General features: G+C 37.7%; 1 protein-coding gene across 2 annotated transcripts in view; it reads right to left on the bottom strand.

The window, feature by feature from the left end:
- ITIH2 (inter-alpha-trypsin inhibitor heavy chain 2) overlaps positions 1 to 17,408 on the bottom strand; it is a 51,236-nt gene that overhangs the window by 24,466 nt on the left and 9,362 nt on the right. Inside the window, exons 5-13 of one of the 2 annotated variants that reach the window (XM_072653411.1) lie at positions 16,627 to 16,799; positions 14,286 to 14,390; positions 12,338 to 12,497; positions 9,391 to 9,498; positions 7,853 to 7,981; positions 5,157 to 5,273; positions 3,428 to 3,596; positions 2,353 to 2,478; positions 557 to 738 (exon numbers count right to left, since the gene is read on the bottom strand). In XM_072653411.1, the coding sequence (XP_072509512.1) occupies positions 557 to 738; positions 2,353 to 2,478; positions 3,428 to 3,596; positions 5,157 to 5,273; positions 7,853 to 7,981; positions 9,391 to 9,498; positions 12,338 to 12,497; positions 14,286 to 14,390; positions 16,627 to 16,799 (1,269 nt within the window). Of the gene's footprint in view, positions 1 to 556; positions 739 to 2,352; positions 2,479 to 3,427; positions 3,597 to 5,156; positions 5,274 to 7,852; positions 7,982 to 9,390; positions 9,499 to 12,337; positions 12,501 to 14,285; positions 14,391 to 16,626; positions 16,800 to 17,408 lie in introns of both variants that reach the window. The other variant, XM_072653410.1, reaches the window with a different exon arrangement.

The raw sequence follows: 17,408 nt of genomic DNA on the forward strand, positions 1-17,408 counted from the left end.
AGAACAGTGCGTGTGTTGTGTCACCACTAGTGGATGCTAAATACTTTGTGGCTTCCTATTGATCATACCATGCCATCTGTGTAGAAATGTAAAGGGAGTGAAGGAAGGAGAAGAATTGCAAACCTTTCTATGAGTCTTGAGTTAGGATCTCAGAAACCCTTGATTTCTAGATTTAATGTGGCTAGATGGTATAGTGAATGGAGCACTGCTACACTTGGAGTCAGGGAAAATCTAAGTTCAGATTCTGTCCCAATATTTACTAGCTGTGTAATTCTGTAGTCCCCTTCACATTCTTCACCTGTAAAATGGGGATAATAAGAACACCTACATCAGATGGTTGTTGTAGGAGACAAAACAATATATGCAAAGTGCTTTCTGAACTTTATGTATAAAGTGCTATATATGTGTATATTACCTATTAATATTTTAGCTTTCATGAATTTGACAGAAAGTATGGAGTAAAATGAGTTTCATTTGATTCTCTTCTATTAGGTGTGGGTTATTTCTTCTTCAGCAGACACAATGAGCAAGGAAAGAAAAAGGGGACAAAGGGTACCTTGAGCTGTAAAGAAGTATCCTGGTTTCCATAAATCCTTTGAGCAACTCCATGGTTTTCTTGAGACAGCCTCTCCAAGAAGTCAAAGTCAACATCAAAACCTATCCCCAGACTGAACAGGGAGATGTTATCTTGTATGCTTCCCTTGACATTCTTTTGGATATTGGACAATTTTAGCTCTCCTGAAATTGAGGGTGTGAGAGAGGGAAGAGAGAGATTTATTGAGTCATAAATTTGGTTGGAAAGAAATATAAATGACAAATTGAAACTAAAAAGATTATAATTACTCATTTTAATCTCACTATAATGAAATGTTTTATTTTTAATATATCTTTGTTGTTTTCTAATTCTTTTTTTATTTTCAAATAACAAGTTTAAGAAAAACTAAGAAATTTAAAATTTAAGAAAATCTGTCCTCCCATTACTTCTTACAACTGAGTAAATTTAAAAAAAGTTAACTCCTCAAATAAGCTCCTCAATACATATCTACATTTTTTGGCAAAAACAGATTTCTAAATTAGTCATGACTGAAAAAGAATGTTTCTTTCTGCATCTTAATTTCATTATCTTTCTATCAGAAGGTGATGCATTTTCATCTTCATTCTTTTGAACTCATGGGTTATCAATGCATTGATTATAGTTCTAAAGTCTTTCAAATTTGTTTTTCTCTAAATGTTACTATTGTATAAATTATTCTCCTGTTCATAATGAAGTATTTTCTATTATTTTCTCCATGACCTCCATTGTCACTGAAAGGCATTTTTGTTAGATTTTTACTCTTCATCTCAGCTGTGTGGGAAGTAGAATTTATTTTGTAAACTTATTTTGTAGGTGAGTGACCTTGACTATGCCATTGAGAAGCCTCAAGTCTAGAAATCAAGAACTTCTGATTTCCCCATCCAAGACCTGTGGTAGAATTTTTAATCCCTCTCCTAACTTTACCCCAGAGCAACTAGGGTAACATCAGATAGAATGCCGAGTGTGGAGTCAGGCTCATCTTCTTGAGTTCAAATCTGGACTCAGACACTTACTAGCTATATGACCCTAGACAAGGCATTTAACTCTGTTTCCCCACAGTTTCCTCATCTGTAAAATGAGTTGGAGAAGGAAATGGCAAACCACTCCAGTATCTTTGCCAAGAAAACCCCAAATGGAGTCATGGAGAGTCAAACATGACTGAACAACCACAGACCACCACGTTTTTGCACTTTTATATTGTTGGTATGGTATTATAAATACAAGAGCAAAAAATACTTATTATTCATTAGAGAGAAAACTTCATAGAGATGAGAAAATACATACATATATATATTTTATATATATATACATATATATATATGTATGTATGAAACAACTCGGTTATATGACTGTCTCAAAGTCCTGTACTCAGCAGTGGAGGAAACTCTCTCAGATGATGCAGGTTGGCTCCTTATTTGCAATCTGTACTCTTAGAAGGTTGCCTAGAACACCTAGAGACTAAATTAAATTAAATCCTGGGGTCAGGAAGCCAGGATGCATCAGAAGCAGGATTTGAACTTAGTTTCTCTTTGCTTCAAGTTGTGCTCTCTAGCCACTATGTCAGTAAATGTTGGATTTCGTAATTCAGTTCAACAAACATTTATTAAAAGTTCCATGGCAGAGTATATTTCATAAATGTTGAATTGAATGGAACAGTACTAGCCTAAAACAGGCAATGCCATCAGATCTTTCAGTTCCAGCCCATCCCTTGTTCTAGAAAGTTTGATCTGATAATTAGTGGAAATATTCATGATCATAGAACTCCCAGTGGGGCTTACCTACTGTTGGATCTCCATCGGAAACCAAAATAATCAAAGAGACTGAGTTGGGGTCCAACATCCCTAGGTTGCTGGCTTCATTCAAAATAAAAATTGCTCTCATGAGAGCTTCATTAATGTTTGTGCCTGTTAAATAAAACAAACAACGCTGCTTAGTTGCATACTCTTCTCTCAAAAGAAAATCACACTGTTGACTGTAGTTTTCTTTTGTGACTATTTCTGAATAATTTATCTGCTGTTCAGATCCTATCTGTTTGCTTCCCAAGTGTCCCAGATTTCAGAAGCTGGGCAAATTCCCACTTAAGGAGGGAATTCTCTATTTCTTTGGATTTCCCCATTGCTTTAGAACTTTAGTAGCCCCTTCTGGGCCCTCCTTTGTCATTTAAAGTATTCTAAATCAAAGACTTCCTCCCTGCCCCCTCTCCCCACTCTTAGTAGGAATCATGTAAGCCTTTTGTTTAGATTAATATGTAATAGCTTCAAAAGGCCTTTGAGAAGAGTAAAAATGCATATAGTAGTAGAGAAAATAGGTGAGTGCTGTGAAAACTTCAAAAAAAGTCATGAAATTCAGGTCTTAAATTAACTTCTAAATTCTCAACTTTCTGAGAGGTGTAACATTTTTCACGTAGGATAATTAATAAAGGATTGTAATTTCATTTATTATGCTATATACATAGAAGAGTTAATTCCTCCCTCTCTCTACAACCCCCATGAGCTTCAGCCAAACATGAAGTTCTGGAGGACGACTAAAGAACAACTGTTAATATAAAGATGATATACAATTGAGCTTTTCTAGTCTCAGTCCCTCCCTAGGGTGGGAAATGTCTATTTTGCTTCTGAAGATCTCTTTACATTTCAGTGTCTCTGTTCTTTAACTCTCTGGACTACATACACACATGCATACATGTGTGTATACATATATAAACACATATACATATATGCATATGCACATATATATGCATGTATAATCCACACATATAGGAATGAGGTATATGTATTCCACAATGCCCTCTGAAGTCTCTAGAATTGAACTTGGTTGCTATTTCTCCCTGGGCATTGGGTCAAACCCACATACCCCCACTGGGCTGGATCTTCTCAATGTACTTCTTGGCATCAGTGATTTGTGCATTAGTGGCTGAAACTAACTCATCTCTCCAACTTCTGACATTGTGGTTGAAATCCACCACTGAGAATTGGTCTTCGGCTCTTAGGTCATCCAGTATGGTTTTCATTGCTTCAACAGTCTATTAAAAAATAGGGGTGAGAAATTTCCATTATATAAATCAAAAACTTGGGTGACACTGAATCCATTTCTGCCTGTCCTTTGGGAAGTCTTTTATGACAACTCCAACTAATATTTCTCTTTTTTCCCTGAGAACTTACTTTACATCCTATTCATTGTGGTTTCATCTATGTGTAACTTGTCTCCTCATGTAGGCAATATGATACAATGTAAAAAAGGTACAGAATGTGGAATGGGAGGAACTGAGTTCAAATCTTGGCTCAGATTTTTTCTAACTTTGTTACCTCTTTAGGTTTTAGATTCCTTGTAAAATAAGAGAGTTGGACGAGACGACCTTTAAACTCCCTTCCAGCTCTAAATCTGTGATTCTATAATATTGTAAGCTATTTCTGGGATTAACCCTCTTTTTGCCAAGCTTAGTGTTAAGCATACGATACATGAACAATAAATGGATAAATACATAAATGAATTTGGCAACAAGACTAATCTTTTTGATTTTCATGCGTTTCTCAGACGGTCAGCTTGCACTTGTTCATATTGTTAAATAATTATTTTTTAGTTCTTTCTGGTATATATGTGTCTTTTTTCTCTCCCTCCAGTTAAATTGTAATCTTTGAGAGGCAATATGAGAGCAAGAGCCCTAGATTTGGAGACAGAAGATCTCCTAGGATCCTGTCTCAGTTTTACCATCAATCTACAAGGTGACCTTAAGGAAATGATATATCCACTCTGAGTCTTAACTTTCCCTTTTGTAAAATGGGGAAAATATTTGCATTACTTAACTCACAGAGTTGGAATGGAGCTCAAATAAAGTAATGTACATAAATCGCTTTACAAAAGCTAGTTATAAACAATAATAACAACTAGGCTTCATATAGCACTTTAAGGTTTGCCATAGTAGGCTTGTTGTAAGGAAATCTTCCTAAAAATATAATGTATTCAAAACTAGGATCAATTGCTTTGGGAGGTAATGACTTCCCCATCACTTAAAGTCATCAAGCAGAGACTGGATGACCACTTATCCAATGTGTTGTGGTGGGAATTCTTTGTGGGGTTATGAATTGAACAAAATGGCCTTGGAGGTTTGTTCTAACATTGAAATTCTATAAGTTTGCATTCTTAAATGTTGAGGGGATGTGGAATAAAGGAGGGATAAATTAGATGGAGTTATTTTGGGATGGCTTTTTGGAGAAGGATTTTGAGCTTTGGAAAATATGGACATGGATTAGTGAAAAGGAAAAAATATTTTAGGTGAGGGGAATTATTGAAGATTGGCTTGGCTGCAACTGAAGTGTTCTATAGAAGCATATAATCCCAAGAAAACAATTCATTTCACTCTTAAAGTTCTTCAAGGCACCAGATTTGCACATTCACATATTTGCAATGATTGACTCTCAGTGTCCAATAGCCATTTTGCATGACCCTGTGTGTGTGTGTGTGTGTGTGTGCGTGTGTGTGTGTAAGGCAGTCCTTGTAGAGATGGGGCAAAGAAGGGAGGAGATGTATCCTTGCCCGTTGCACCCATGATTGGCCTTCTAGTCATGACCTATAGAATACTCACTTGTTTCATTTTAATTCCCCACATTGACCCACTGACATCAATGACAAAAAGGATGTTTTTAGGAATTGGATCCAAGCTTTCAGGAGCAAAGAAGTGTACAAAATAACCATTAAAGACCTGTAAAAGAATGAAGTTCCAGTCACTAGGCCTGTTTCCAGGGATAAATAATGATCATATCGACAATTATGAAAAACTCAGTTCAGCATGAAACAGTCTTTAGACAGAAAAGCCATACTCCTCCAGAATAATTTACTCCCAAGTTCTGCTGTATTCTGGTCAGAGGCCAATGGGTTGTTTTTTCTTAAGGGGCCATAAATATAAAAAATAATAGAATGAGAAATAATCTTGAATCTTTATGTGGGTCAGATCACTCTATAAAGATAAAATCTGCATAATTGTATTGCATTCTGTTTTTCAGATAAATGTCTATTGCTTCCTTTTGAAATTAAAAAAAGCTTACGTATCAGAAATGGACATATTGAAAGAAATGGACCACTACTCATTAATCTTCTCAGCAATTTCTCTGAAGTATTACTTAAAATGGTAATATACTGCATACTTATCATAATCTTTATTGCTTTAGATTTAATATAAATCTCCTTTATGATAGGCGCCAGCCATTCTGTTTTGATCTAGTATCCAAGGAACCTTTTTCATTATTACTTACCCTAGTAAAAAAGAAAAAAAATCCTGAAGTTAACCAAATTCTACATTTTCACAAGCAACCTCCACAGTAGCCATGCCATTTCTTCTACATTAAGCCTCTTGCTACCCAAAAGATTCTTTGGGAAATCCTAAACATTGTCTGCCAAGTATTATTTTGTGAATGTGCCTCCCACCCCACCAGTTTTCTGAAACTTTTTGCGTGACTTAATTGCAAAGGCCATTGACTCCACTTTAGAATGAGTTCATCAGATTCAGTTCCATCCCATTCCTTTCTACACAACAAAGATTCATTAAATCCCTACTCAAAATTCTTGACCATTCTTTAAAGCCCAAGCCAGAAGCCACTTCTTTCCTGGAACCTTTCCTGATCCCCATTGTCAGCAATGACTTTTCCATTCTAAGGCTTCACTGAACACCACTTTGAATCTTGAGGATTGAGAGGTCATTAGTGGGAAGTCAGCCTCCTGCCCCCCAATGGATGACAGAGGCTGGATTCCAAAGGAACTTGACAGCCCCTTGAACTGGGCTGAATCTAATAAGATGAAATTCACTAAGGACAAATGCAATGTCTTTCACTTGGGTACAAAGTCAACTTTACAAGTTTGAGGTAAGGTAGGTATGTCTAGACAATGTTTCTTAAAAAAAAAAAATACATGGATTTTAGTGAACTACAAGCTCAGTATGAGTCAAGCAATCTGATACGGCAGTCCACCAAAGCTAATGCAGTCTTGGGCTGGATTACAGGAGTGTAGCTCCCAGGAATAGGAAGGAGATATTCACATTGTACTCTGACTTCATTAAGCAGCATCTGGGGAGCAGCTAGGTGTCCCTAGTGCATAGAGCAGTGGCCCTAGAGTCAGGAGGAGCTGAGTTCAAATCTGGCCCTAGCACCTGGCCCTAGACACCATGCTAGCTGTGTGACCCTGGGCAAGTCATTCAACCCTGATTGCCTCAAAAAAAAGTAGCATATAGAGTCTGTGTTTAGTTCTTGGGGTCACAGTTAAAGAAGGATACTGATAAGAGTGTGTCCAGAGGAGGACAACCAGGATGGTGATATATGAAGATCAGCGGAAAGAACTGGGTAATTTTAGCTGGGGTGGTAGTGAAGGGGTGGTATCATTGCTTTCTTCAAGCATTTGAAAGGATGTCATTTGGATGAAGAAGTAGGTTTTTTTTCTGTTTGGACCCACAGGGCACAACCAAAAGCAATGAGTAGAAATATCCAAGAAGCAAATTTAGGCTTGATGTCAGGAAAACAATTTGTTAACAAGAAGAGGCATCAAAAATGGAATAGTCTATCTTGAGAGGTGATAGGGTTCCTCCTCTTTGGAAATTCTCAATCAGAGATTAGAGAGTCATTTGTTGGGAATGTCATAGTGGGAATTCCTTTCATGTATGTGTTGGACTAAATGGCTGCTGAGGTCCCTTCCAACTCTCAAATTCTGAAATTTTGTGATTTCTTCATTCACTTATCTTGCATTGTGTATTATCCTGATTTATATGTCTCCCTCTTAGAATGTGAACTCTATGAGAACAGATCCCATGCTTTATCTAAACTTTCTACCATCCCTAGTGCTTAATCAACAGTGACTGTATGTATAGATCATAGACTGTATGCATAAAACCAGGCATTTAGTAAAACTTTCTTTATTCAGCTGAATTTGATTTGATGAATTATCATTTTTTAATTTTGCTATCTGATTTGACCCTTATGCTCCATAGCTTGGTTCCTTCATCTTTATAACATTCTATAGAGAATTTAAAGACCCTTGTTATCCTCAGTGACAACCTTCTGTCTCTATTGTATTTCCTTGAGATGCCATATCAGCAAATCCTCTTAATCTGAAGAATCTTATTTAGGAACCAAAATAGAGAAATGCAATTTTAGACCTTTCTCTAAAGACTCTGGACCTGGTAATTCTTTGAAATGGAGTTTTAGGCCACCAAATCCATGGTCTTTTTCTGTTGCAAGAAAGGTCTTGACTTGGTGTTTCTGGAGACTCCCCAAGATAGAGTTCTTACATACTTACCTCAAGTTCACCGGCTTTCTTTTCTCTAGTCACATCATACTTGATGACCAACTGTCCATCTACTGCAGTCTCAGAACAGCTGGGGCATTTTCTTTGTTGAGCTACTGTTGGTTTAAAGGAAACATGTGCCTAGAAAAAAACAGCAACATGAATGTAAAGTCTTTCATAACCGAACCTTTTCCTACCTTACCAGTGATCTGAGGACTCCCTTCTTCCCACTCTCTTCTATGTACTCTGCATTCTAGTGATACTATCCTACTTACTGTTCTCCTCAGATGACATTCCATCTCCTGATTCTGAGCATTTTCTTTGGTTGTCCATCATGTCTGGAATGTTCTTTCTCATCATCTCTACCTCTTGGCTTTCCTGGTTTCCTTCAAAACTCACCTGAAGTCCCACTTTTTGCAAGAAGTTGTTCCCAGTCTTCCTTAATCTTCATGCCTTCCCTCTAAGATTATCTCCAATTTATTTTCGTATATATCTTGTTTGTACATAGTTGTTTGCATGTTGTCTCCTTCATTACAGCATGAGCTCCTTGAGAACAAAGACTGTTTTTTCCCTTTCTTTGTATTCTCAGCACTTAGTACAATGCCTGATGATAGATGCTTAATATATGAACTTCCTCTAGTTCAAGAAGATTGAACAAACTCATGTTAAGTCATGCTGGTTTGATTGATGGGGTTGATGGAGGATCACTCCTTCTAGCTTGCATAGATGGAATGGTTCTACTTAGTGACTATTCCACAGATGAAGTGGAAATAATGTTGAACTTGGAGTCAGAAGCTCTGAATTTGAATCTCAGTTCTGACACTTTTTAGCTGAATGACTATGAGTAAACTACTTAACCTCTCTGAGGTTCAGTTTCCTCATCTGTAGAATGTGAAAATATTTACACTGCCTATTTCATAAGGCAACAAACCCTGAGCTCACTCGTAGGGAAAGCACTTTGTAAAACTTAAAGCAGTAAACAGAAGTTAGTTAGTATCATGGTAATAAGCCCCAGCATAAATTTCTAAAAGGTGCTGTGTATAGGGAGTTTATACAAACATATTCCAGTTTGCTCTATCGTCCTTCTAAAGGGTATAAGAAAACTATTTTTACTAGTGGCTATATTGCCTTTCTGAGAGATGTTTTCTCTGCTGATCCTACTGGGGGAGAAACAAGCTGAATGACTGCTATGGTAGTTGAAAATCAACCACAATTTCAAGACAATTTTAGGTTTTATTAAAGCTATACTCAGTCCACTGATGGAGGGAAATCCTGTTGGGGGAAACTGAGATCCCCAAATAGAGCCAGATTGGAAATAGATTTCTGGGAATTCTGTTCTTAATTTACCATTGTGATCTGGACTTGACTACAGTTATACTCCACTAATTCACATTAGGCAGTTCACAGTGCTTAGAAGGGGAAAAATGACATTTAAATATTATCTTACCTTGCCTTGAACCTTTCTCCTTTTTTTTGCAGGACACAAGAAGAAGATACTATAAACTAATAGGCACTTAGGTTATTTAGTACCAATGTAACGTTTATTTTACCTTTTGTTTGCCTTTTGTTATAAGTGGAACTCCATCAAAATGGTCTCCAAGATTTTCTGGAACATGAAGAAAACGAATCCCTTGTGGCTCAACGATCCATACATCTACCTAGAAGCAGGAAGAAAGGGCATTTACAACATTAACAGTCCTTTTTAAAATAAAACTTTTAAGAGAATTTTCAGAAGATGGCAGAATAAGTTGGAAGAGAGCGCTATTTCTCAAAATCCCTCTACAAAATGGCAATGGACATGCCCTCCAAAACTCAAAAAACAAAAACAAAAAACCCAGAGGTATTAAATTTCAAAAGTAAATTGGCTCTCAGAAAATGAAGAGGAATAATCTGAGAAAAGAGTAAAAAAAGTAAAAGTTCAAGTACAATGAATTGAAACTGAAGCAAAAAGACAAAAGCAAAATATTAGGAATTAAAACAAACAATGGCATCAGAAGTAAGGCTGGAACAAGACACGTCAACATGAATAAGCAAAAAACCAAGGAACCAAATAAGGACCAAGACAAAATGATGACAAAACTTAATCTGGAAGTCATGGATAATATACATAAAACAATAACCTCACTGAATATTTTTGTGCTAGAGAGCAAAATTGTGGAAATAATTGGAGAAATGGCAAAACAAGTGAAAAAATTACCCAGATGGAAGAATGTTTGAAAGCTTTGCAAATAAAGCTGATGGGTTGGGAGGACAGAACTGAGGGAGATAATCTAAAGGCTGTCTAATTCTCCTAAGAATGCAGAGAAACTATCTGACTACTCTATATTAGGAAATCATGTAAAAAAATTACTTAGAAAAATAAATCAGTGAAAAACTGCAGATAGGTAGAATTCACAGTACACTAACAGGCATGAACCCTAGATTCAGTTCATCACATTATCATAGAATAATTGAATCTCAGAAGTAGAAGATATCCTGTAGGTCATTTAGTCCAGTCCATACCAATCCTTACTTGCCTCTTATGGTCATTTAGCATTTACCTAAAGACCTTTGGTAAAGAGGGACTCATTATTTCCTGAAGTAGTTCCTTCTATTTTTGGTCAGCTCTGATTTTTAGGAAGTTTATCCTTGTATTAAGCCTAAGCCTGCCTCTTTGCTCTTAGTTTTACTCCCAGAGACCAAGTAGAATAAATCTAATGTGGCTGGCAAGTCTGTCTTTCACATGGCAGCCCTTCAAATGTTTGAAAACAACTACCTTTACTTCTCAAGGCTAAGTATGCCCGGCTCCATCAAGTGACATAATCTCTTATGACATAATCTCAAGGACCTTATAATACTTCTTCTTAGATGTGTTTCACTATTCTAGCCCACTGAGAGCTTTTTCTATTCTGTGTCAGAATATTTTATATTCTGTTTCAATGTGTTGGTTACTTCTCCCAGCTTTGTTTAACTTACAGATTTGATAAGCATGCCATCTCTGCCTTTATCCAACTTGCTGATAAAAATGTTAGAACACACAGGGTCAAGGACAGTTAGTCAATAAGTATTTACTAAATGCCTACTGTGTATCAGGAACTGTGCTAAAAACTGAGGAAATAAAAAGCAGCAAAAGACAGCCCTTGCCTTCAAGAGGACACCTGGAGTTCTGCAATATAGACCTCCTTCCAAGTGGTCATGTACATTAATGACTATTCTTTGGGTCCATCCCAATGGCTCCAAAGACATCGGTCTAGTCTCTGTCTAGTCTACTTGCCTCTCTCCATCTTGTTCGCAAAATTGTGTGATTTGAATGAATGAAACCTTTTTTAAGTGCTTACCATGGGAAAAGCATTGAGAATATAAATAGATTAAGAAAGTCTCTGCCTTCAAGGAGATCACAATCTAACAGGAAGGTGCAAAGAGTGTGTGTGCGTGCCAGAGATGACTAGGGTTTAGAATTCTCTATTAAAGGGAAGCTGGGGATCATCTCCAGTCGTCCTGATTTATATCTTGCTATGGTCTGAGATGGCTCTGGAGGAGAAAGTGAGACTGGGTGACTTTGCACAGCCCTCCCTCACTTAAAATCCAATTCACCTTCCTGATGCCATGGTCCTCTTTGAGAACCAAGGACACACAACAACTAATGAGTCCTACTGGCTGCCCCATGGGGGACCTAACTGGCCAGTTCCAATTGGGCAATGCAGCTCCTCCCTCCCTTCCTTTTTATTTTCCTTCTTTCTTTCCTTCGTCCTTCCTCTCCCTGTGTCCACATAGGGTGTCATACCTTTACCTGTGGGTGTTCTGCCCAAAGGAATGTAAATTTTCATTACTGATGTCTCTCAGGATATCTTGGGGTTTGTGGGCTAGATTTCTTTCTTAAGGACATTCCTTAAACCCAATTCACTCTGGCTCTCAAGGATTAGCTGACAATAGGTCCCAGCCCAAACCTCACCTGGTCCTTGTTTGGGCGCTGATGGCTGAGTGAGTGTAAATAGAAGTCTTCCCCTCCCAGACTGATTTTTTTGACTAGGTTAAAGAGGCCATTCTTTGTCTCATTTCTTACCTAGCCATAATCATGACTGGGCATTTCTTCAGTCAAAATGAGACCTGGGAAAGACCTTAGTTTAAAAAAGTTAAGATCTCCCACTGCATTCAAGGTCATCTCTAGTCATCCTGATCTATATCTTGCCACTGGACCCAGATGGCTCCAGAGGATAGAGTGAGGTTGGTGACTTTGCATAGCCCTCTCTCCCTTAAATCCAATTCACTTGCAAGTCATGGCATTACCTCTCTGATGCCATGATCCTCTTCCAGGATGAAGGACAAACAAGAACACTCTCAAGGTATGATGATCCAATCCTCTTGTGGTTCTTTTCTTGGATTCCTAACTCACATTTCTCAATCATACTCTTTGAAAAAGCACTCAAGCTTTAAGATGATTGAAGTTTAAAATATTAAATCTTTTAAAATTTCACTAAGACTTTTTGGATACTCTATATTACGTGAGTAAGCTCTTACCTCTAAGTGTTTGGCTAATCGACCAGGCTTCAGATAGAGTTTATGTTCATAGGATCCCAATTTCCTCCATTTCACTTCTTGGTAATGAAGCTCAAACTGTACATTAGATCCTGGGAGGACATTTACTTCAATTTTGAAATTCTCCATATCAAGAGAGTTGCTGCTGAAAGTGTTATCCATAAAAATAGACGTTATTCCAAATACAACAACATAGAATGATTCTTCAGCTAGATGGCATAGTGCATAGAGTGCTGGGCCTAGAGTCAGGGAGACTTGATTTCAAATCTGGTCTCAAATACTTACTAGCTATATGACTCTGGGGAGGTCACTTAATTTCTATTTGACTCAGTTTCTTCATCTGCAAAATGGGGATAATAATAGCACCTCTTTCCTATAGTTGTTCTGAGGATCAAATGAGATAACATTTATAAAATGCTTAGCAGTACAATGTCTGGCACATAATAGGTACTTAAAAAGTTCATGTTTCCTTCCTTCATCCTTCCTCCAAGTACATTACTTAAGACAGAAAAAGGAAATAGATGAGGAACCTGGGAAAACTAATCACAAGCTTAACAGAGAGGCATAATCTATTAGTGATAGAGCAATCCAGACATCTTTGAGATCTCTCAGTCAAAAGTAGAGCATCTTGGGCCCCGAAATATAGAGGGGGCTGACAGTACTTTGCTCCTTCAGGAGCTGTTAAGCTCAGCTTGTGGTTAGCAACAATAATTTATTAAAATAGGAACTTCACAGATGGTTTTTCCGACACCTAGGACTGGAACCCAGTTGAATTCTATCCCAGTTGACCCTGCCTTCTGTTTCACTCAGATAAGAATCTTATGAAAAGTCACCAGGCTTTCCTAGTTTTGGTGCCTTATATCACTGGGCATCTCAGTGATTTTGTTTCCATCCTCCCTGGCTGCCTCGTGTAGTCTGTGTCATTGTTATTGTTTAGTCATTTCAGTTATGTCCAACTCTTCATGACCCCATTTGGGATTTTCTTGGCAAAGATACTGGAGTAATTTGCCATTACCTTCTTCAACTCATTTTACAGATGAGGAAACTGAGGCAAACAAGGTGAAGTGACTTGTTCAGGGTCACACGGTAAGTGTCTAAGGTTGGATTTGAACTTAAGAAAAGGAATCTTCCTGACTCCAGGTCTGGTGTTCTATCCACTGCACCACGTAGTTGTCCCATATTGAGAGTATTGTCTCACAATAAGGTTTGTTTGACTTATTTTTCCTGTGCTAGCTTCTGTATTGTGCTGTATTTTGTCTTGTGATGTTCTGCCTCTAAGGGACATCAGTATTCTCTTTTAGAAGCATGATCCATTGATTGAAGCTGGGACTAAGGGCTGCCCTTGTATTCTAAGCCATGACCTAAGTGATATAGAATGCAAAAGCTAGGATCAAGAACCCAGTGTCCCAACTGTAGGACCTTCCTCATTCTGGATACCAGAGCTGTGAGTAGGGGCCTCTCCTGAATCATGTGGTTGCTTGGGCTTTTCCTCCTGATATCCTAAGTGGAAAATAAGGAAAATTGCTGACCCTTCCTTGTACTATATCCTGGAATGCCAAAATTCACTCAAAACTCCATTAAGACAGTGGTATATGTCTTCTGCCATGGGCCTGTGCCCCAAACTCTGATGCCCAAGATCTCTGAGGCATTTTTCACATCAATTGCATTTATCTTAGAAAGTTGATTATGGGGCACTTTTTATGCTACTTGCCTCTAGTGATAGAGTTAGTTATAGTTACTCATGTGGCCACTTTTGGAGAAGACCATGGAGAGATTTAGTGTCTTATATGAGAAGTAGAACAGTATCATAGCCTTTTAAGGGCCAAATAATTTGTAACTGGAGAAGAGGGTAATCGTAGGAAAAGGATAACAGAAAGAGTTTAATAATGGGGAAAAAGAAAAAGATAATGGATCCTTGCCCTGCTCTTACCTCACCCATCCAGCAGTTTTGCCTTTGGCCCTTGCTTGTGCATAGAGCCCACGAGCCACAGTCCTCTCTCTAATTGTGCTGATAAATGGTACCCCATTCACAATCCTAGAAAAGAAGAGGAAATATCCAGTTGTAAGTGAGAAGATCTTCTTAGGAAACAGACGCAATGAGACCAACTAATAGCTACCTTATTTTTTTCTGTCCCTAAGGCATGATCGTTTACCTAGCAGGTGCTGTCCCAGGTTCTGGAGACAAAGAAAAAAAAAAAGAAACCACATCCTGCGCTCAAAAGAGCTTACATTATAGAAGGGGGAAAGAACATGTATATACCTAAGCATATACAAAATATGTGCAGATAGTTTTGTGAGGAGATGGTAAGAGAAGCTGGGGGAATCCAAAAAGGCCTAATATAGAAGTTGTAGCTTGAGTTGAACTTGGAAGGAAACTAAGCATTTTAGGAAGTAATGGTGAGCAGGTAGTGCATTTCAGACATAGGGGACAGACTATATAAAGGTATGGTGTTAGGAGACAGAGAGCAGTGGGTAAAAAATAGTAAAAGGGTCAGTCTGGCTGGACAAACAAGTACACAACAAACCATGAGAGCCAAGGTTGGGGGTGAACATCTTAAGTCTTGTGTGATTTTAGGGACGCTGGATGGTCCCCTTTTAAAAATCCCAGACCCTATAATGCCCTATCTTATTGCACTGTCCAATTCATTGTCTTACTGAAGATGTCTGAAAGCTAGCTACTGGATTTCTTGCTGTTTTATAAAATGTGAATGAGCCTGGGAGGATTAGTACATTAAAACCTTAACTACTCATTGTGAATTAATTAGATTCCCTGAAGGTCTAGAGGGACTCAGAGTAGCACAGGCACATTGGTTTGCCTAGGATAGCGGGAAGAGGGTTTTGGAGGGATTGTATGGGGAATTGGTGCAGAAAACGTGTGTAAAAATATCTCAGCAAGTTTGTCTCTGCCTGTCTTCCTTTTTAACCTTATGTCTCTGCCCTCACTGAGCCCTTTGTGACTGCAAAAGCCTTCTCCACTACCACCTTCTGAATCTGTTTTGCTCTAAGCTCAGCTGATATTCAATCCTTACTAAGATATTAGAAAATAACAATGTTTCTCCCCTTCTTAGAGACGTTATATTTTATTAGAGAACTCTTAAAATTAAGAAGTCTTCAAAACCCAAAGGAATGAAACTTTAATGGTGAAATCAGACACCTTGTTGGGCAAGGGAGATATTATTAGCTGGGGGCCTTGCCAGTATCCCTTTAACCTCACTATATAGGTAGACAACTTTGTAAAGCCAGCCTTGTGTTCAAAATGAATTTATCTATTTCACAATTTGTCCTAGAGTCATCCCTTCGAAAAAGTGTGAATTTTTTAAAGGTGCATAATCATGTTAGAATTTTTCCCTACTTGTCAGGATATGAGCACAGGTCTAGTACACGTAAGAATTGATCATTTTACACTCTACTGGGTAACTAGGTGGCTCAGTGAATACAGTGCCAGCCCTGGAGTTAGTCAAATCTGGTCTCAGACACTTACTAGCTATGTGACCCTGGGCAAAACACTTAACCCTATTTGCCTCTGTTTCCTCATCTGTAAAATGATCTAGAGAAGGAAATGGCAAATCACCTCAGTATCTTTGCCAAGAAAATCCCAAATGGGGTCATGAAGAGTCAGACAAGACTGAAAATGACTGCACAACAACAACACTCATTATTTCTTTCTTTATCTAATTAAATGGACCAATGGCTTAATCAGCCATGTGGTTTCTATTATATACTTAACTTTAAAAGTTTTTTTCCATTTTGAAAAAAAAACACTGTAGTTATGGCAATACTAAAATAATTTAAAGAGTTTCATGGGTCATTTATGAACTATGAAATGATTTTGGAACTTGTATGAGGGGAATGCATCTTATATGAAGCCACATTTTATTGACATGGGAATTTATGGTGAGAGTCAATATAATGAAGTAGGGAAAGGAAGGCTATATGAGACAAGAGAAATTGATTCAAATCCAAGCTTTGCTATTAGGTCACTGTTTGACCCTGGGTAAGCTACTTTAATCTCTCTTAGACTCAGTCATCCTCTGATAAGTGAAGGGATTGAATTATATGATCACTAAGGTCCCTTCCAGTTATAAAATACTATGTATCTATGGTAATTGATTTTTTTTACATTTTCTTTTTCTCATCATTGGTCACCTTGTTATGAGAGAACTAAGTTTAACTAAAGCATATGGAAAGTAAACCATCCTTCTGTCTTATTCAATGTGAAGTCACAGAACAGAGGAAACGGGAAGTTCTGGTCATAGTTAAGGCTTACTCACATGGAGAAGTTGGTAACAAAGGCTCCTTTGGGTATCTGAACATCTAACTCTACATTCTGTGGATATGGAGAGTTATTCACCACTTTGCTTTGGACAACAGTATTGGCCACTCGGGATGTAATTGTAGACTGGACTTTATAACTGTAAAGAGTTATTTGGTCATCAACATTTTCCTGTGGTTGAGAAAAAAGGATTATAAATACCTGAGGTGATTAGGAAGTGAAATAACCATACATAAAGGAAAAGTACATAGTGTTACTATAATTATTTAAGACTTTATCTTAATAAGCCATAGGTAAACACTTCATAAATTATAGGGTAGTATAAAAATGTTTTTTTGTGCTTTTAAAAATATTACTTTTCTACATGTAGTGTTAGAAGGTGGCTTTTAATTTAAGATTTCTTGGGATCTTTCTAGATTTATTAATAGAGGACAAATATAGAAATAAACTTGGAGATTAAGGTCAGAAGTAAGAAAACAGGAGATAATCTGTAAAAGAAGGGGGGTAACTCAGGGAAGAATGCAGGGGGTAGGAATATGAGAGGGGATTGGCTCAGGTACATATCCCAAAGGTGAGGTAAAAAGGGCTGGATGGAACTTCTAGTGTTCAGTTTCCCTGCCTATATTTGTATCTTGATACCTAATTCAATTTGACAAAAATTTATTAAGCAAATACTATGTTCCAGGTATGGTGCTAGGTACTGGGGATACAATAATAATAACGCCCCAGTCCCTGCCATCAAGGAGCTCATGTTCTACTAGGACACAGTGCATATATAGA

Source organism: Notamacropus eugenii, chromosome 3, assembly GCF_028372415.1.
Source record: "Notamacropus eugenii isolate mMacEug1 chromosome 3, mMacEug1.pri_v2, whole genome shotgun sequence".
Taxonomy (NCBI): domain Eukaryota; kingdom Metazoa; phylum Chordata; class Mammalia; order Diprotodontia; family Macropodidae; genus Notamacropus; species Notamacropus eugenii.